Source organism: Dermatophagoides farinae, chromosome 6, assembly GCF_024713945.1.
Source record: "Dermatophagoides farinae isolate YC_2012a chromosome 6, ASM2471394v1, whole genome shotgun sequence".
In the NCBI taxonomy this organism is placed as follows: Eukaryota; Metazoa; Arthropoda; class Arachnida; order Sarcoptiformes; family Pyroglyphidae; genus Dermatophagoides; species Dermatophagoides farinae.
In genome coordinates, this window is record NC_134682.1 from 4540695 (window position 1) to 4562932 (window position 22238).

At 31.3% G+C, this 22238-nt stretch overlaps 3 protein-coding genes across 5 annotated transcripts; all 3 read right to left on the bottom strand.

The window, feature by feature from the left end:
- Nucleotides 1-1242: 1242 nt before the first annotated feature.
- Nucleotides 1243-5569, bottom strand: LOC124493268 (uncharacterized). Its single transcript, XM_075731982.1, is given in 5 exon segments — nt 1243-3273; nt 3334-3389; nt 3474-3852; nt 3854-4454; nt 5201-5569. Coding segments are annotated over 4 exon segments (1722 nt in total). The 5' UTR covers nt 4310-4454; nt 5201-5569; the 3' UTR covers nt 1243-2442.
- A 2644-nt stretch (nt 5570-8213) lies between these two features.
- On the bottom strand, nt 8214-17026 carry Mical (Molecule interacting with CasL). Of its 3 annotated transcripts, none has more exons than XM_075731961.1 (9): nt 15824-17026; nt 14129-15420; nt 13320-14057; nt 12993-13252; nt 12784-12932; nt 11462-12723; nt 10847-11327; nt 9952-10777; nt 8214-9789 (listed from the first exon to the last, which is right to left on the bottom strand). In XM_075731961.1, exons 2-9 carry the CDS (start codon nt 14679-14681, stop codon nt 8440-8442), a joined length of 5619 nt encoding a protein of 1872 aa, XP_075588076.1. In that variant the 5' UTR covers nt 14682-15420; nt 15824-17026; the 3' UTR covers nt 8214-8439. The 3 variants fall into 3 exon arrangements, with proteins under 3 accessions (XP_075588076.1, XP_075588077.1, XP_075588075.1); XM_075731962.1 differs by having other exon boundaries at nt 8214-9214; nt 15481-15824; XM_075731960.1 differs by having other exon boundaries at nt 15481-15824.
- Nucleotides 17027-17081: 55 nt separating this feature from the next.
- On the bottom strand, nt 17082-21167 carry LOC124494346 (uncharacterized). Its single transcript, XM_047057520.2, has 3 exons — nt 20591-21167; nt 20190-20301; nt 17082-18723 (listed from the first exon to the last, which is right to left on the bottom strand). The coding sequence occupies exons 1-3, from the start codon at nt 20687-20689 to the stop codon at nt 18596-18598; spliced, it is 339 nt and encodes a 112-aa protein (XP_046913476.1). The 5' UTR covers nt 20690-21167; the 3' UTR covers nt 17082-18595.
- Between the last annotated feature and the right edge of the window lie 1071 nt (nt 21168-22238).

Sequence of the window (22238 nt, forward strand, 5' to 3'; positions counted from 1 at the left end):
TTATCATCAATATTTGAAAACATTCGTATTTTTTTTGCTAAACACACCAATATAAATTATAATTTTTTTTTTTTTTTTTTTTTTTTTTTTTTTGATGGATCAATCATTCTTAGATCATATCAACGTCATGTTGACTGAATTTGTTGATTAGGAACATTAACCTTGTTACAAATCATCATATATCCAAACAAACATACAAACAAAAAATCGAACGTCCTTTGTGTATGTGTGTTACATACATTCATACATAGAACAACAACGACAACAACAAAGTGCTAATCATTCGAATTTGATCTATGTCATTGAATGATATGATTTTTTTTTTGATGATGATGACGATGTCAATCATTTATTCGTCGAAATATGATATATGTGACAAATGATACAAATGTTTGTGTGTGTGTGTGTGACAGATTGGATCAGGACGAAAAAAAAATCCCCCCAATCGGTGAATAATGATTCCAAAAAGGAAAAAAAAATTTTCGGTTCATTTCAATTATGATTTCTTTTTTTTTTTTTGCTTCAAAAACACAACAATATCGCATATCGTTCGCTTTCGTTTGCTTTTTGCTGTTTATGTCACCAATTTTTCAATTAAGATAGGCATCATGAATTCAATTTTCAATTCATAAAAAAAAACATGGAAACAAATCAAAAGCAATTCTATAGAGGCACGATGTTCATAATTAGCATTATGTCTGTATGGTTATCATGATAATAATAAAAATAATTTGTCCAACAAATTCAAAATGAAAAACCTGATTTGATTGATCACCGGATTTGAATTTCATTTTGTACTGACAAGTAAAAAAAAACATAAAATCATCATTATCATCATTAGAATAGAGGACTTTCAACCCTATCGCTTTTTGTTTTCTTTATCGTCTTCGTCGTCGTCGTTGTTGTTGTTTGATGAGTTTTTTTTTTTGGTTGTTCTTCAAGAATCGATCACCTCGAGGCCATGATTTGATGATGATGTCCATTTCTTTCGTCGATTGGTTTTTTTTCACTTTTAATCTTTTTGTTATTTTTTTATTTTTATTACTAATCGGTTACACACTCCTTTTCTGTTCTGCCTTTCACTTTCAATCATAAATAAATGTGTGTATTTTAAGATTGAAAATGATGAACGAATCTAAATTGAAATCTGATACATAAATGATATTTTTCAATCATTCATGAATTTTTTTTTCGAAAAAAAGGATTAAATTGGATTTTTCCTAAAGAAATATTTGAAGATGATAGATTGAAAATTCATTCATTTAATTATTATATAATATAAAGAGAATCGAAATAAATATGATGAACATGATGATGATGATGAGATGTGGGAGGGAAATGAATTTTTGATACGTTGCACGTAACCAAGTGTTTGTGTGTGTGTGTCTGTCTGTCTGTCTGTCTACATTCAAAAAGATAAGAATCAATAAATCAATCAATCAATCAATCACATAATGAAAAAAAAACGAAACAAAAAAAAAATTGAAATGAAATGGAAAACAAAATTCACACATTGTAGGTAGAAAGAAAAAAAATATGTTCGATTCAATCAGAAACAAAAAAAAACAACAACAAAATCAGCATCAAACGAACAAAAAACAAAAAAATCAATTTTTGATATAAAATTCATAAATAAAAAAAAAATTTACACAAAAAAATAAATAAAATTAAAAATAAAATTGAAAAATTACAACACAACACAAACAAACAAACAAACAAACAAACAGAATACAAATGATGGAAATGTTCGAATTCGATGATGGTGGTGATGGGCGATGATAAACAAAACACAATCGATTATTTACAAACAAAAAACAAAAAAAAAATTGGAATATAATTTTTGTGTGGTGTATGTATGATGTTGTTTTTTTTTTTTTTGGTTAATATTGATTGATTGCCTATAGAATAAATGAATGAATAAAAATTGCGTCAATCGAGAGAATGAAGAATGATGATGATGAAATGCAATGAATGAAAAATACTTTTTTTTTTGCTGACAAGAGAAAATTCTGGAAACAAAAAAAGAATCGAATAAAATCGGCGGTTTGAAAATGATGAAAAAAATCGTCAAGTAAAGGGGGGAGAGGGTTAAGTAAATTAATTTGTTGGCTGTGATGCAGCGAATATTTAATGTGTCTAATTTATGATGATGATAATCATGGCCAGGCGGCGGGAATACTTGATGTTTCATTTTTTTTTCTTTCGCTGAAACATTTGATGATGACTTAGATAATAATGATGAGATAATGATAGAATAATAATAAGGGTTTGTGTGTGTGTATATGGTAAAAATTAAGTAGCATATTGTTGTCGTCTTTCAAATTGATGGCTAATTATGGTCATTTTGTATGGATATCATCATATTGTGATTAATCGGTGTAAATTGGATTCGTATTCGTGGGTGGTGTATTATTATTGAATCAAGAAATAAAAAATCAAAGACTAGAGTAATGGAGGTAAAGATAATGCCGTTTGACATGCAGCCGATGACATTGATGGTCCAAGTGAATCATCTGAATCAGGTGCAGCAATCGTCTGTATGGCTAATGTTATTGTTGAACCGGGTGGTAATTGATCAGTATCAATTGTTGTGGTACCGGATGTTGATGAATGAACCTGATGATGATGTTGGCCATTATTGTTTGCATCATCCGGTTGTAAAATCGTTGCATTTACTAATGTTACTGTATTAGCCGATGTAACCGGTGTTGTTGTTGTAACAATTGTACCATGTACATTTTCAACAACATCCTCATCATCATCATCATCATCATCGTCGTCGTCATCATCATCAACATCATTGATTTGTTGTACAATTTGACCATCATTTCCTGTGGCTATTTCCACCATTGTTGTTGTCGTTATTGGTGTTGATATTGTTTCCGCTACAGCCGTCGAAACTGTTGCTGTTGTTGTTGCCGTCGTTACTAATGTTGTACCATTATTCTGATTTGTCATTGTACCATTATTATTATTATTATTCATTGTCGTATTCGTTATCGTATGATTGATCAATTTAGATTGTTGCTGCTGTTGTTTTGATTTCGATGTTTTATTCGATGATGATTTAGATTTAGAACATTTCGTTGATCGAGAACCACTGGAACTTGAAAGTTTAAGATGTGTACGTACAACATGTTCATGTCGTTGTCCTGGTGATATGAAACCTCGATCACATTGTTTACATGCATATGGAAAATTTTTCGTATGTTTATAAATTTGATGTGTTTTTAGGCTTGATGCCTGTGTAAAACGAGATCCACATTGTGAACACTGTGAAAAAAAATGAAATTTGAAACCAGAATTTTAATGCCGAAAAACAAACACACATACCTGATATGGACGTTCACGTGTGTGTGTTCGTGTATGACATATCAATGAATATCGAACTAATGATGGTGATTTGAATTGGAAAAAAAAATTATTAAATTTTTTTCTTTTCAAAAAAAAAACAAAAAAAATCAATCAATTACCTGTAAATGATTTATTGCAATCAATACATTTAAATGGCCGTGATTTTGAATGTGTTTTTTCATGTGATTTCAGCTTAGCAACCGATACAAAATGTTTACCACATTCAAGACAAGCAAGTAAATCTAAACCAGGTGTTTGTCCAGTTACCATAATGGTATTATTATTATTTGTAGTTATCACATTCGTATGATTAAGCGTTTGCGTATGAAGTTGAAGTTGTTGTTGTTGTTGTTGTTGTTGAGGTTGTTGCGATAATTGTTGTTGATGTTGTTGTTGTTGTTGTTGAATTGGTGCAGTTGTTATTATGGCCGTTGCTGTTTGATGTTGATTTAATTGATTGGAATTACTAAGATTGGTCATTGTTTGGTTGTTGTTGTTGTTGATGTGTTTGATTGGTGGCATGTTGAATATTATTAACAACCGTATTGATTGCTGATGGTGCTACCAACATACAAGTGGTACCCGCTGTTGAACAGGCCATTTGTGATGTTGATGCCATTACCGGTAATGTAATAACCTCTTGTTTAACCATTTGTGGTGTCGATACTGATACCGGTATAGAGATGACATCTTGTTTTACAGCTACCGGTGTTGCTGTAGCAACAGGCATTGCTTGTGGTAATGATTTTGTTGCTATTATCAATTGTATATTTGTCGGTTGACCTAGATGATGATGATGATGATGATGATGTGGATGGCCATGTTGATTTGTCGCTTGTACAGTAATTGGATGACCAGTAATTCCACCACCGGTACCGGTAACAGTTCCGGCTGGTATAATTGTAACGGTACCACCAGCCGTACTAATTAATTGTGAATTATTTAATGATTGCATTATTTTATTTATTATTCTGTATTCGAAACAATTCGGAATTTTTTTTGCTTCATTAGAAGAAAAAAAAATTGTTAAATTAAATTATTGCACAATGATCAATTGTTGTTGAATTGAATGATTTGTTGTTGATTTTTCTGATGATTAGCTGAAATAAACAAATAAAAATTTAAGAAAAAAAAATTCAAATAACTTGCACGTGTTTACATGTGTTGATCAAACGGTCAACAATTACACACACACACACACAAACATACAAACACACGTGCAAGTTATTTGAATTCTTCTATATAGAATGTATGAGAATTATATATAAAATTTTTTCTACAGAAAAAAAATCATATTCATTCAATTCTTTGCAATTCAACCACTTGTTGTCATAGGCTATACATCTATATATTATTATTTTGATGATGATGATGATGATGATGGTTTTTTTTTGGTCGTCGTTGTTGTTATTTTGTTGTCTTCGTCTTCGTCATCGGTTATATGTGTGTCTGTATGTTGATCATCATAAACTATATGATGATGATGATGATGACGAGTGATGATGAGTGAAAGAAAAATAATAAAGAACAACAACAATAATAACTATAACTATTTCGATCTTTTCCCTCTCTCTCTCTCTCTCATGGTTAATAGTCAATTCAAAGTTCATCGACTTTGGTTTGATTATCATCAATGAATGAATGAATATATAACACTTTTTTTTGTGGCCAACAACGAGAAAAAAGAATATAGAAAAAGAAAATTTTTTTCTTTTCGGTATATATCATCATCATCATTCATATATCTATATGGTTTATATTTCAACCAAATGGATCAGACACACACACACACACACCAAGAATATATATTCATTGCAACGATAACAACAACAACAAATAATCATACAAATTTTCAAAGAATTTCGACTTGTATATATAATCATTTAGTGGATGATAATATTTTTTTTTTGGTGATTTGATCCAATATATAATTCTTCCATTCATTCATTCATTCATTCACAGTGGAAAAAAATTCTTTTTTTTCGTTGTTCACAGATTCAATATATAATTTTGTTTTGTTTCTTGAAGGTGGTTTTTTTTATTTCGACGATAGAATATAGAATATAGAAACATACAGAATTTGTAATAATAACCAAAAAAAAAAAAATTCTATATTGAATTTGTAAAGATACTTTTTGTTCATTATTATTATTCGATAAATGGATCATTCATGGTGTAATCGACAACAACAACAACAACAACAAAAAAGACGACCGACCTCTCTATAGTGGTTGTCCTTTTGTATAGTTTTATGTTGTTATCGTTGTCATTCTTATTATTCGGTTACAATGGTTGAGTTTTTTTTTCTCATCATAAAACACACACACACACATATATATATATAGACATCATATATAACTGTATTGTAAGTGAAAAATGAATACTCGGACATGAAATTCTTATTCTGGTGGTAGTAATAATAATTGTTGTGATTTGATGTGTAATATGTGGTCGAATCAACCTTTCCACTCAGCCACGACAAAAAAAAACATTGATCATGATATATACAGAATACAGAATTGGGATTATATATTGTATTACAAATCATAAATTCTGGCGGTTTTTTTACGGTAAAATATACACTACCTATTATCAAGTTTTGTTGTTGGTTTACATTTTCTTTCAAATGTAGCCATTTGAATATTCTTGGTTTTTTTTCTGTCTAATTGATGATCAAAAAAAAAAAAAAATGAATAAATCGATTGGTGGTCATTAACCCATTCAATGGTTTATTTTGTTGATTGTTGTTGATAATCATTGATGATGATGATAATGATAATCATATATCACCATTATCAACAAATGGCGGTAAAATATGACACACACAACAAATACATACACACACACACACCACTACACTATTTACCATACAACCACAATCAGATATATCAGATTTGTAGGCGGTTTGATGAAACGAAGTAGGTAGGCGTGTGTGTGGTGTATAATAATAAAATAATTTTTATATATATAGATAGATAACTTGAATATAATCCCAATATATATATCACCAATGATGATGGTGATGATGATGGTGATGCGATTTGATATAGAATACAGGACTGGATGAAAAAAAAATGTTTGAAAAAATTTTTTTTTTCTTCTTCTTCTTCTTCTAGTATTTTGTTTTTCCTATTATCAACCATAAACTTATTGCCATAGAAACGACGATCATCATCATCTTATATAATAATCAAAATTGGTAGAGTTTTTTTTTCTCTATATTTGATATATACCCCATATCATCATCATCATACACACACACACTGACACGATAAAAAGATATAGAAACTAAACAAACTATATTCTACCACATTGGATTTCAATGATATGTTGTTGGTGAATTATTCTTTGTTATTTTTTTCTGAATCATTCGTCGTCGTCGTCGTTGTCGTTGTTGTTGTTGTTGAACATCGAAACATTATATGATTATCATCATCAACCATCATATAGTCACACATACACACACATATATATAGAGAGAGAAAGAGAGAAAGAGAAACCATGAAAAAAAATATAGTAAAGAAACATCAAAAAACAAAATAATAATAACAACAGTGGCCAATATATATAGATGATGATGGTTTTTTTTTTGTTTCTTGGTGTTTTTTTTTTTGTTGCTGAATTGGACACACACATATATATAATTCAAATGTGGTGTTTGTTTGGGGGCAAGATGATGATGATTAAATGTTATTATACACAGTTAACTGCTGTATAATTTTTTTTTCTTGTTCATTCCTGGCCTCTGGTTGGTGCTGTTGGCTTTTGTTGCTGATGATTTTTCATTGTAATATATAAGACGATGACGACGACGACAACGACAACGACCATCACGATGATGATGATTTACATTTTTGAAATATCATTTAGTTTGCTAGCTTTATTCCAATACAATATACAAGAATCGAATAGAATAATAATGGCGATTGTAGCGCCACCGAATTTTGGCTCAATTTTTTTTTTTAATGTCGGTCGTTCGATCGATGTCGATGTCGATGTCGATGGTGTGTGTGTGTGTCATTTACACGAAAAAAAAGAGGAAGAGAGAGAGGGAGGGAGGAAGATTATTTTTGGTTAAAAATGAAATGAGTCGAAAACAAAAACATAAAAAAAAAATTTTATATAGCTAAACCAGGATGATGATGAGCAGAATCTTTTCATCTAATAACAACAACAACAACAACAACAACAAAAATACATTATCCTCATCCTTCTCCTCATTTTTTTTTTTTGTTGTTTCGTTGCTCACCACCCTCCTCCCACCACAATTCATTTGAATGATACGCCATTTTTTTCCATTTGCTCCTAATACATTGGATGGATAATACAAAACGTGCCTTGTGATGTGATATAAACAGATCGACCAAAAAAAAAAAAAAAAAAAAAATTTCATCAAAAAAAGTAAAACACACACACGCACAAACGATCGATTTGTATACATTTTCCTGGTGTTGTGTGTGTGTGTGTGTGTGTATGTGTGGTAGTCGTCGTCGCCCTGGATACACTGCACACACACCACCATACATCAGCAGTCATGGCAACCATATAACGGTACAACCAAAAAAAAAAAAAAAAAATTTTATTACAACTTTACACTACTACCACCAACACCAACATCAACACCATCCTGGATTGGATCCATTTAAATTTGGTTTGAACCAAATTATAGTATACTGGTACATACACATATCCATCCATTTGTCCAGACATCAGACACTTTGATATATATATAAATAGGCGTTGTATACAAATACAATGCGCGCTTTTTATTAAAAAAAAAATCAAATTAATAACCCAACTGGTGTGTAGATGGCGCTGTTTTTATTTTTGTTTCAAAATTAATTTTGAACAGCAAATGATGATGTGAATGTTTTTATTATTATCATTTTTGTTTTCATATTTGTAAAAATTGGAAGAACAATATTAATCAAGCAAAGAAAAAACGTTAAAATAAAAGTATTGTAAAATAGATAAAATTGATTGATTTGAATAAAGTTGTGAAAAAAAACAGACAGAATTATCACCATCACATCCCGCGTGAATCATCAGTGATTAGAATGTAAAAGATAAAAAAAAATCAATCAATCAAACATCATCAATACGAGCAAATGGAGCCTGAGTAAGTGGCTTTATAGTATTTGAATTTATCGGTTCAACAAGATGATTATTGGTGTTGTTGTTGTTGGTGGTGGTTCGGTTATTGTTAAAATTAGTTTTCGGTGTACACTTTGTTGTTGGTCCATCATCATTTTTCGGTGGTGATCCATCAACAAATGGTAATAGATCCATTTGTGATTTACTTGATGATCGTGATGATGATTTTGTTGCCAAAGTTGCTGTTGGAATCGATGATGATGATGATAATTTTGTCGAACCAATATTATTAGCGGTGGTATCCAAGATCGTAGTAATTGGTGAATCATTTCGTTTCATTTTCAATTTATTGCCAATTTGATCCATTTGTAACAATAAACTTGGCTGTGATTGTGAACGATAAAATTTTTCGGTAAAATGACCAGCATAACGATATGTTGGTATATTCGATGGTTTTGTTGTTGTTGTTGTTGTTGTCGTTGATTTGATTTGTGTACCACCACTACCGACGACGGTTCCATTTCCAGTATTGATGTTTTTTCTCAAATGATTATCATGATGATGATTTCTGGGCATAATTTTCGATGTTGAAGATTGAAAACCATGAAATTTATTTTTATTGATTTTGTTGTTGCTGCTGCCGCTATTATCATCACGAATCAACATCGTTTTGGCCATTGTTTTCATGTCTTGTTGCTGTTGTTGTCCTTCTGTCCTGACAGAATCGGTGGTGATGGTTGCTGCTGTTATCGGTGGTTCTTTTTTTCTATTAAAATTAAAAATCAATAAATCTTTTTTCATTTCTGGTGATTTATTATTATTATCGATTCTTTGGTTTTGTGATTGATTAAATTGTGGTGAAGAAGCAACAGCAGCAGATCGAATAATGGGTAAGTGAAGTTTCATAGATGATGTTGATGATGATGATGATGATTTCCTTATTGGCCGGTTATCATCATCGTCATCGGCAAATTGGCAACTAGTCTCTAGATTTGACTTTGCAATTGATTCAGAAATCAATTCTGCCGTTGTTGTCGGTGATGATGATTTCTTTTTATCATCATCATTATTATAATCATCAACAATGTTAATTGAAGCTTCTGAATCATAATAAGCATTGGTAGATTCATGAAGCAATGGTAAAGCAGCTAATGGATCAGATGTTGATGATGATGATGATGATGATGTGGAATTGTTAGAATTTTTGGAATTTGTTGATGACGAGATCATTTCGACACAACCTTCACCGGCATTATTAATTTCATTAGTCATAATGGATATGGATGATGAATCATTCGTAACGGTTGTTGGAGTATTTGTTGTTGTTGTACCAATCAAGCTCTAAATATATTAATTTTTTTTTTTTGGTTAAATAAAAGGATTCGGGGGTCATTAGTAAAAGCCAAAAATAATGGAAAAAAGAAAATCCAAATAGAAAATAAAGCCATAATAATCGATCAGCCAAACGATAAGCAATAATAACATTATTGTAATAAATATTACCGTAAATCCGGATCCAAAATCATCGACATTATTATTATCAACAATAATGTCTTTGTGGCTAGCTGTTGTTTGCGAACTATTATCATTCGATGATGAAGATGACGACGACGACGACGATGATGGTGATGATGATGATGATTTGGGTAATGGAACTGTTTTCATTGATGATGATGATTGTCGTTTTGGTGACGATGAATCCGAAGATTGTTCATCATCTGTATAATTATCACTTGAACAATGAATATCTGAACTTTCTGATAAATCAGATGATTGTTGTCGTTGTTGTTGTTGTTCATTATTATCATCATTTTGTATTAGATTCAATTCATCTGTTTCATCAACTTGATTATCATCATCATTGTCATCATCATTTTCAACACAGAATTCATCATCAACGTCATCATTATCTTCTCCATCGAAATAGTCATCATCATCATCATCATCATCAGCAGGTTCATTTACATTCGAATCGGTTACAACATCATCATCATTAATATCATTAATGACAAGTTCAAATTCAGCACGTTCACGTAGATCAATTTGTTGAGCATTTTCCAAGAAATTTTTCTTTGCTTCCATCAATGATAGATTCAATGATGAACTAAGCGGTGTTTGAGATACACTTTTACTATCAATCACTGATGAACCAAAAATAGAACCAACACCACTACTACTTGTGGTCATAATATTCGAATTGAAGCTACCATCATCTACGATTTGACGAGATCGAATTTTTGAACAAATTTTACAAATAAAATCATCGATAGAAGCCATAAGTTCATCATGTCTAAGACTAACGTTACAAATTTTACAGGTGAGACAATTTCTATGATGGAAAATGGGAAAAAAACAATTACAATGTCGAATATAACAGAATGAATGAATGAATGAATACCTATGAAAATTTCTACCTAAAATGGTAACACGATCATTTGCTATCAATGTTTTTGAACATCGACGACAATCACCAATTGGTTTTAATAGATCAGAACCGGGCATCTTTCGAATATTGGCAGTAGCAGTAGACGGATCACGAAATGCACTACTAATCTTCACCGAATCTGTAGCATCTCCAAATGGACATGATGATGTTTGTCCAGTTGTCGTTTCAATAATGTTCGATTGTTGCATAACACTACTGTTAGCACTTGTTGCAGAATTTAATTTCTGACAAACTTCATTCGATAACATATTAACATAATCATTATTTTTCCCACTGTTTGCAGTAGTCGTTGTCATCGTTGTCGATAGAAATCTTTTCGGTACCATTGGACGATTATATTCAAAATTATTATTCAATTGTGCAATTCTAGATTGCAAAAGATCACGGCTATTTTCACCTACATATGGTCGACCGGATTTATCTACTTTTGGTGCTAGAATCAAAACAAAATAAAAAAAACAAATACGAATGGATATGAAAAGATAAAATAATTAAGTAAAGCAAAAATTGAATGTCCTACTAAAATCAATAATCAATTAATGGAAGGAGAAAAGAAACAGCAGTTACCAAATAGATTCGAATCATTCCATATTTTAACATTCCAATCATCTTCTTCAATACGACCAACACGATTCAAATTCGGTACATATGAACGATTATGTTCTTCAAATTTTTGTTCCAAAAATTGTGCCTTTTCCATAATATCGGATGATTTTTTTACCGGTTTTCTTGAAAGTGATTTTTCAAAATCATGCAAACTACGACGTGAATCAATCAATTGTCCAAACATACTTTGTGGCTGTGATATTGAATTTATACGATTTTTCACTGATGATGTTGATTTTGATTTAGATTGTGGATAATTTCGTGTGGAACATTCGGGATTACCATCATCATCATCATCATCATCGTCAACATAATCATCGAGAAGAAACATTTGTTTAAAATTTGGAATTGGACAATTTTCTTTATCATATCCAGCTGATTCATCATGATGATGATGATGATGACCACTATGTTTATGGTATTTACTACGATTATTGTTGACTTTTAATTCATGACTAGAGATTTGGTCATCATCATCGCCACCATCATTATTTCTATGATTTAATGACGATGGCCAATCATGTCGAGAGTGATGTGATGAAATCGATGACAATGATGATGTTGAACAATTTGAACGTTGTTGTTCATCATGAAAAAAATGATTACGTGCATGATGATTCTTTTTAGCCATATTTGACATTAATCGATCATTTCTTGGTTGTACATCTAAATGTCTTGGTAAATTATTCTGTTTAATGTTTGTTGCTGCTGTTGTGACAGTTGTATTCGAATGATTTCGTGGAAGAAATTGCACAACTTCAATCGGTGAACGACTACCACTTTGAATATCGATTGATTGATTATTATCACAGTGTTGTCGAGGTTGTCGATTATAATTTTTATTATTATTATTTAATGCATCAGATGAAGGCACTGAATATAGGATAGGATGATTACGTTGATATTCCATTAGATGATGGTGATGATTTGATGTTTGAACAACAAATTCATCCAATTTACTTGTATCGACTGGTAAATTTTTTGCTTTCAATATATCATTTGGATCAATACCGACGGTAGCACGACGTGCACGTTTTGCTTCATTACTAATACGATAGATTTTCATGTCAATATCTGGTTTATCAATGATTAGATGACGAACTTGATCTTTCATCTCTTTTAATGTATCATTTTTGAGAATATTTAATGTTTTATAACGTGATTGTGGATCAATAGTGAAATTTTTACTTGTTGTATTCTCGGGACTAGTTTGTGCTAATAATCTAAAATTTAAAAAATTTTTATAAAAAAAAACAAGCCACAAGACACATTTTATCACTTACCTATAGACATATTCACGTTTACTAATTACATTGAGCATTGAATCAATTGGATAACTATCATCAACATTTGAAAACCATTGTGCAACAGTCCATGCAGCATCCAATGCCGATAAGAATCCACGACCAGCACCACTACCAGTTGGCCAAAACTAAAATGATCAATTAATCAGTTAATTTGATTGATAGTTTGATTTGATAAATATAATTACCGGTTCTAGTAATGAATCACCGCATAATAATAATAACATATAACGAGAATTTTCCTTGTCATTCATAACAACAGGTGTATCACAACAATGAAGATGAATTTTTTTTGCACATGATGCATTCGTTGCTGAGTACATGGATGTAAAATCGAATAATGCAACATCAGGCATATTATTTGAATTACGTGCAAATTCTAATCGTCGAAGTTTTGATGACCATTCAGCCGCATCTTTACTATAACGCATTAATTTTTGTGTATCAACTATATTTATTTGGATAAAACAGAATGAAAATTAAATTGAGAAAATTTCCAGTAAAAAAAAACTTACTATTATTCATCGATAAAAGTTGATGAGAATCACTATGATCGATTTTGAGAACACCACGTAACAGTAATGATGCTTTTGTTGCTGTCATAACAAAATAATGTGTATTATCACGATAATAGACAAGATTTTCCAATTCAATTCCAGTTTCATCCTGTAGATTTTGGAACCATTGTTGTTGATATATACGGCTTGTACCGCTTATCTCTTCGGATTGAACCTCTTCTTCTGTACGATGATTGATGAAATTTGCCGTTAATCCAATGGCCAATTTTCCACGACGATTATTACGGCGAAAATAACGACTAAATGTATGTCGTCGGCCATCACAACCGATGATTACATCGAATGATTGTCGATTCAAATAATTGGCAGCCGAATGTGAAGCTTGATCCTGTACAGATGTATGTGAAAAATGTGCATAGGATCCTCGACGACCAAAACCATGTTGATGACAACAACAATCACATGTTGATTGTGAACATCGACCAAATCTTGGTTCAATAATACGTGGACAAATTTCCGAAAATGTTGTATTTGTATAGAAATTTAATCCATAAATAATGGCTATTTTCAACAAGATTAATTGTAGCTGTCGAATGGATATATGATCAATGGAACCGACACAGAATTTTCCATAAAAACGTTTCGCTTCGAATGTACACATATCATTGATGACATTTGGCCACAAATGTATAACATTATTTCGAGTAAATTCATCACGTTTTTCCACACAAAGCACTAGTTATTTGCAAACAAAAAAAAAATCGATTGAAATGAAATTCATTAATTCACCAAATAAAAAAAATTACCTTTGGCTCCAAGCAATAATAATTCTATGGAAACACGAAGTCCGGATATACCACCACCGATGACTAAAATTTTTCGACCCTGAACATTTGAACGAATTGATGAATATTCTTTTTGATTGGCTTTCGAATCCAATGTTTTCAATATAGATGCAACACGATTCCATTTTGATACTGTTTTAACATTTAAGGCATTTTTTAAACGAAAAAATTTCTGCAAACCATATGAATCATGATGATGATCATCATCATCATCATTCTGATTTCGTTCATCATCATCATCATCATCATCTAGATGTAATAATTTAGCAATCTGTCGATTATGTTCAAGCACCTGTTTAACATTTTGTGCCAATATTAATTGATCCAATGATTTAATTACATTTTCAATCACATTTCGAGAATATTGTTGTTGTTGTTGCGATTGCACATTATTATGTTGATGTTGATGATGATGGCGATGATTGTGATTATGATTATGGTGACCATGGCCATGATGATGGTTTGTTGTTGTTATCGTTGTGGCTGCCGTTGCCGTTGTTGACATAATGATCATCAATTTTCATTCGATAACAAAATTTTTTTGAAAAAAAAGAAAATATTTTCACTAAATTGATTGTGGATGGATAAATTCCTAATTGAAAAAAAATCTCCTAAATATATTTGAAAGGCCAACAATATTGAAAAACAGCGTTTTTTTTCCTTCTACTATAGCACCGAAATCACAGTTGAGAAAAAAAAACACTAGCAAAAAGGCGAAAAAAAATGTCGCAGAATATCGTCGTCAACGTCGTCGTCGTTCAATATCCGATGATTTGCTAGAAGTGAGGGGCAAGAAATAAATTTCGTTGCTTGAATGAAATTTATCTTTCCGATAAATAAAATGAAAAAAAAAATTCACACCACCACCACTGTTTGATTGTGTGTGTGTGTGTGTGTGTGTGTGTGTGTGTGTTTGTGGGTCTACACGGATAAATGATTTTTCAGGTTACGTTGTTGTTTGATGAGTGATGTTTTTGTTTGTTTGTTTGTTTGTTCGTTTCCTTTATTTCACCATAGTCGTCATCATCATTAAACAACAACAAAATGACGGAATCAAGAGTGATGAATTGAAATTTGTTGGGAAAAAAAATCTTCGAGGTTTGGGAATATTGCCAAAAAATTATTATTCTGTTCTAGTTTCATTCATAGCGATAAATTCTTCTTCTTCTTCAATGCCAATTTATGAAAATGATCAATTATAAATTATTATATTATTGCAAATGAGACGATTTTGTTTGGAAAACTTGTCGCTGCTGTTGTAAATCAAAATCAGATGATTAAAATGAAAATTGTTTTTTTTATTAATAACTTACCATCATCATCATCATTATCATCAACATTGAAAATTTTAATCAATTAATCGTCAATGAGGATCAGACAAAAAAAAAGGATTAAAATGATCCACATTTACATTATTAGTAATGGAAAGAGAAACAAAGAAAAATTAATTTTTTTGTTTTCTTTATCAACTTGACTGCAACAATTGTTTTGTTTACGTCGTCGTCGTCGTCGTCTTCGTTGTTGTTGTTGTTGTTGTTATGTCCATTACATCGAAAAAAAACTATATATAACAACCACCAACAACAAAAACTAACGATGATGATGATGATGAATGGTAAATATTGTATATATAGAGAAAATAGTCGTATAAAATACCTGCAATGACCTCGCTCACAAATAGTTGGTTTGGTTTGGTTTGGTGTGTGTGTGTGTGGGCATGTATTTTCATTATGGTGATGCATAAAACAAATGTCTATATCTTGTGTTGTTGCCGTTGGTTGGCGTGTGGTGGATTGCAGCAGCCGTAGCAGCAAATTTAAACAATTTTGTCTATTTTGGATCCATTATCATTTTCTTTTCCTTTTTTTTTGTTCTACATGATAATCAAGAGGAAAGAAAAGGCAATGTTTTTCATGTTTCAACAAAACGAAAAAAAAAATTTTTGATGTTGTTGATGCATTCTCTTTCACCAAAGAGTATTGCACGATATCTACCCGAATAGTATCATTTAGGTTGAATGAGATTTTTTTTTGTTTGGATTCGAATTCAAGAGAGAGAGAGAAAAAAAAACGGAGACGGACGCCATTCAACATTGGAATCGAATCATTTTTTTCCCCCATTGGCATTCAGACGGAACTCATTTATGAGTCGTCTCGTGTCGTCTTGTTTCGATCCAAAATGATTCCATATATATCGTTTTTTTTCTATGTATATAAATGATCCAGAATATAGTATTCAGTAGTAATACCTCGATTAGCGTTGTTGTTTCGCTTTATGATCAAAATTTTTGGAACGTAACCAAGGTATTACTGTATATGTGGTGTGGTCCATCAAATAATGTTCTAACGCCAACGTCGACGTCGCCACCGCCCATTTATTTAAACAAAAAAAAAACAACAACAACAACCAACCAATTAACACAGAATTTGTTTTTTTTTTGTAGCCAGTGATTTTCAAAAAAAAAAACATTACCAGGAAACTAAAATTGCAAATATGATGATCTGATGAATCTCCTCAACAACAAACTGAAAACTATTTATTTGTTTGGACAAAATTCTTTTATTACAAAAACAACCTGTCTACCAACGCGCTTTTATACACTCACATAAAAAAAACCCTTAACCCTTATTAAACCCTATGATGATGGTTAAAAATGATTAAAGATCATCAACCATACAAACTAAAAAAAAAAAAACATAACCGACCGAACTAGTTGATCAACAATGTTTGTATTGAATACGTTTATCCAGATGATGATCGGATGTTGCTTCTTCTTCTTCTTGGATGAAAGAAATAAGTTTTCTACCAACCAATAATCGTCATCATCATCATTGGAATGTCGCGCGAACACACCAGAAATTCGAATGACAATCCAGCAAACCGTGAGCCATTCATAAATGACATGTCAAAATTATTTCAAATTAAGAAAATTTTTTTTTAATTTAAATTTTTAAAAATAAAGAATCAAGGAAAAAAATTATAATTTACATAATAATTAAAAAAAAAATGAGATGAACATATAAATGAATAGCATTTTTGTTGTTGTTGTTGTTGTCATAAATTCTTGCAGTTTCTTTTTCATGTGTATTTGTGGTGAATTTGTTGTAATTTGATCTAAAAAAGGGAAATAAAAAGGTTGGTTTTCCGTTTGTAGTTGCAATTGTTGTTGTTGTTGTTGTTTGGCTATTTCCAAATAAATAAAAGAACAGCAGCAGGAATATTCTCAATCAAATCAATTCTACCACCACCACCGCCAGGTGGACTGTTTTAGTGTATTGATTTTTGAAATGAATCAAACTGATAACGATAAAATTTTAAAATTTTTTTTTTTAATGATGCTTGTAGATCAGTTTGTTTGTTTGTTTGTGATTTTATTTTATGTAATTGATTATTATTATTACGGTAACGTCATCTGTGAACATGGATTTTCAATTCTTTCTGTATATATTTTTGTTATATTTATAATATATAGATGGTCAGAAAATAAGAAAAAAAAATTTAGATTCATTTTCTAATTTTTTTTGTTTGTTTGTTTCAGGAAAAATTCAGACGTGTGTCTCTGTGTGTTCTGCTGTCAAAAGATTGATGTGAATGTATATAATAAAAAAAAATTCAGAATTAAAAAAAAAAGAATGACCAAGTTTGTTTTTGGGTTTCTGAATGCAAAAAAAAAATTCTTTTTTTCTGTTGTTGTTGTGGACATTTGAATGAAATCCAGGTGCACTACTTGAGATTTGATATTAAACGAATCGAAACAAAAAAAAAAGAAGGGACAGAATGAAATTTTTGTTTTTCGTTTGAAAAATAAATGAGAAAACGTTAATTTTTTTTTAAAAAAATGAAGAAAAAATTAATGGGATACGAAACAAAAATTATTAATCTTGGTATGGTTTTCTTTTTTTTCTGTGTCTGTGTCTTTGTGTGTATGACAATGAAAAAAAAATAAACTTGAATAAAGAAGATGACGAACCATGTTTTCTGTTCATTGTTGTTTCCGGTATGTTGTTGTTCCGGTTATGTTCATTGTGTGTGTCCGGTGTTTTAATGTCAAATGTTATATGGGCGAAAAAAAGTGAGTTTATATGTGTGTGTGAGAGAGAGAGAGATAGTAAGAGAATAAATGAATGAATGAAATTGATGAATGAAAATGAGAGATACATCATGTCACATGTTTTTTTTTGTTTGTGTGTATATCGTTTGTTTGGTGTCATCATCAATTGGATTTTTTTCAGGTTTTTTTTTAGTAATAATAGCCCAAATTATAATAAATTGGTTGGATGAGAGAAAGAGAGTGAGAGAGAGATAAAGAAAGATTAAGAATTATAGAAAGAGAAAATGTGGTTATGTTTTGTTGCTTGAAATTCAAATTTAAATCCAAATTCCATTATCATTATCATATTCATATTTTTTTTCGTTGTTTTCTTTTTTTTATGCATCCTCATCATCATCATCGTCTTCTTCATCGGCACCATCACCTTCTTCTTCATCTTCATCAGCATAATCTTCAGGAACGACTTCATCATCATCTTCTTCATCCTCTTCATCTACATCGCCACCTATATATAATATAGCGCGTTGTCATGTGATTATATCATTGATGAAATTAATCAATAATAATGTGGATGGTTCCGGATTCCAAATAAATACGTCATTTATGAGCATAACACACAAAAATGATGGTTGCCATGACGGGATGCGCACATTTGATGTACAGAAAATAAAGAAAAAAGATTTCGTTAGTTTTTGAACATTCATCTAGTTGTTCATATAATGTTTAGTTCTGGTAGCTCATTATTATGAAATAAAGAAACTTGGTCTATGTATTGTGTAGCACACACACATAGCATTAATAGCAAGCTAATGGATGGGAAAAAAAGTGGCGCCAAAAATCAATTTTGAATTTTCATTTTTCGGAAACGGAAAAGGTCCTAGCATGCATATTCTGTTTTTTACATAAGGTAATCGGCATTTCAAATCACCACTACCATGTGTAGTAGTAGTAGAACCAAATGAGATTTTAGAAACTTTTTCATTTTATCTGTGATGGGCAACGACCATGAACAAAAGGCTAAAGAAAGAAGCAAAGCAAGCAGAAATTGAAAACCACGCGCGGAAAACAAAAAATGAATTGTACACGCTGTTTCAATTATTTTGTAGTAGTGGATGATGATGACAATGCTTCAAATAAAAAGAAAATGTACCACACATGCGTGATTTCGTATGAAATTCGAAAAAACACGAAAAAAATACTAGCGCCACTTTGGATTTGAATTAATAATGATGCTAACAATGGTCGTTGTGTGTGCGTGTGTATGAATGTAGTAGTGGTGGTTTGATGGCAGCCAGATTGGCCGCAACAACGACGGTGTGCTTTTTTTTTTGGCTCGGCTATGGCCCCTGAAAAAATAACCTAAGCTTGGAAAATGTTATAAAGCAAGAAAAAAACGATAGATTCATATAATATGGCAAATAGTTCTATGTCAAAAACAAGCTTTATTTTTTTTTTGTTTCTGGTATAAGAGACTAACAACGACGATGAAAAAAGACAACTATGTGTGTATTATGTGTGGTTGAGAAAAATGGATGGCTTGGCTGGCTGGTTGTTGTTGCTGATGATGATGATGGTATATGGTGTGCTTTTCTATTCTAAAAACAAGCTAGCTAACTAAAAAGAGTGTGGTGGTGGTGTTGGTGTTGGTGGGAAACAAAGACTAACCAACAATATGAACGCGAACGTAAACGGAATTACCGGCAAAAAAAAAGCAGACCTAGATTGGTCAAACAATGATGACAACCAAGCAATGGCTATCCATTGAGGTCATATTAATCGATGTTTGCAATGACATTATCGATTAATTTCGAAATGACATTCGAATATTAGATAGAACCACCATTAATCAAAAAAAAATAGGTGCACTGTACCGGCAGCATGTTTTCACAAAAATGATGGAATTGTTTGTTTGTGTGTGTGTGTAGTATTATCGAATTGGGTATATGAATAAACACATTTCAATAAACTTACCGGCATCATTTGCATCATTGGATTCTTCATCGGCGCCATTTTCATGTTTAGCTTTCTTATGATTGCTTTCATCGTTGACGGAATCCAGAACCGAATTGGAATCCTCAGAAAACTTTTAGAGAGAGAGAGACAGAAAAAAATGAACACAAAAAGAAAGAAAACACAAAGATTGTAGATATAGGCATATATTCAATTCGAAATCAAGGTGTATTTTCAAAGAAAAAACCGGTGATTGAAAAAAGTAATGGCGGCCATTGTTTTATTTTTTTTGCTGTTGTGTTGTCGACGCGATTTGGTGACAACGTGAGCGTCATTTTGCTATCATTTTTTTTTGTTTTCATCTCTCTCAACACAAATGTCATGTCATCATATCAATTATGGATAATTATTTTTGACCATACCTCATTCTCCTTTCGTTTAAGGGAATCATTCTTTGGATCCTTGGTGACAATTTCATCGGTACTATTGTTGTTTGTATTGACAACTTCTGATTCGGACATTTTTGATGTGATTTGTGGTATTTGGTTATTTAGATATATAATAATAATAAATTGATTTGATGATGATGATGAAAAGAAAATTATGACGACACAAAATGTCGATCTAGTGCGAAAATGGATGTGATGAATGTAGAAGTGAATATAACGACGTTTGAAATGTGATTCGCTGTATGGATGTGTGTGTTGAAATCAAAATTTGATTCGGTAAAAAAAATGAATTTCTTTTCGACAAAGAATTTCGAAGTTGAAAAACAAACGATTTTTACAAAAAAAAAACGTTAACTTGACGATGACGAACAAACGAATGAAATGATGATGATGATGGAGAATCGAACGAAACAAAAAAAAACGAATGATCGAACGAAACAAGCGGCAATACGGTGTGTGAACACAATGCTTTTTTTTACAGTGAAGAAATAAAGAAAGAAAGACGGCAAAAAAAACGAACGAATGAACGAATGAACGAACGACTCTAGTGACAATAGCGGCAGCTAGTATAATTACTTTCGGTTAATGTAGTAGTAGTAGTATATTGGTAGTGGTATTAATGTATGAATCTTGAAAAAATCTTTCCAAAATGATGATGATGATGATGATGATGAGCGTCGGTATATGCGGAATAGTTTCAAATCGATCAGTATGGTGGCGCTTTTTATTGAGCATTTTTTTTTCGCTATTGTTGTTGGTTGTAAAAATAATATAAAAGGCCATAAAGCAGCACGCTCATAATTGAAAAAATGCAATCATCATATCTATCTATCGTAGTCGTAGTCAATGTACGGGTAAATAAAATAATGTGGGCTGGGATTAAACAACATGTACATATACATGTTCATTTTCCCCAATACATAGATTCGCCATTTTTGTTACCATATAATAATGAACGTAATTCAGACCAATCCTTCTTTCTTTCTATTTTCTTCGAGTTTTGAATTTTCCATATTATTACATGATGATGATGATGATGATGAATCAAAGTGAAGAAAAATGGAAGAAGAAAAGTTCGTTGCCGCCAATATATATATTTTTCGCTCAAATTTTTTAGTAATTTTTGTTTCTCTATTCCAAATGTAAATAAAAATAGCCAAAAAAAAAATACAAATTGAGCGAATGAATAGAATTGAGGAGGAGGACCAACGAAGCGGGTGCAAGATTTTTTATCAAATGAATCATCCATTATTATGCATTACAAACACATACATAAAGAGGGTGATGAAATCTTATACTACCTATGTATTTTTTTCGGTGTATATATCACATATATACATTCAGTGGTTCATACTCCCTCTGCATACATTATATGTATAAAGTGATGATTTAAATGGGGTGGCCATTTCTTTTTTGTTCATGTCATTTCTATTGTAAGTGTGTGTGTGGTTTCCCCCTCTTATATCCCCTCCAGCCATTATGGCCGCGCGAATCGAATTTTTTTTGAAGATTGTGTGATGAACTCCATACTCGAAAATAATCGACAGATGTCGCGATTCATTTTTTTTACGACTGAACAATAAATAAACACAAATAGGCTCGACAATTTTTTTGATTTTGA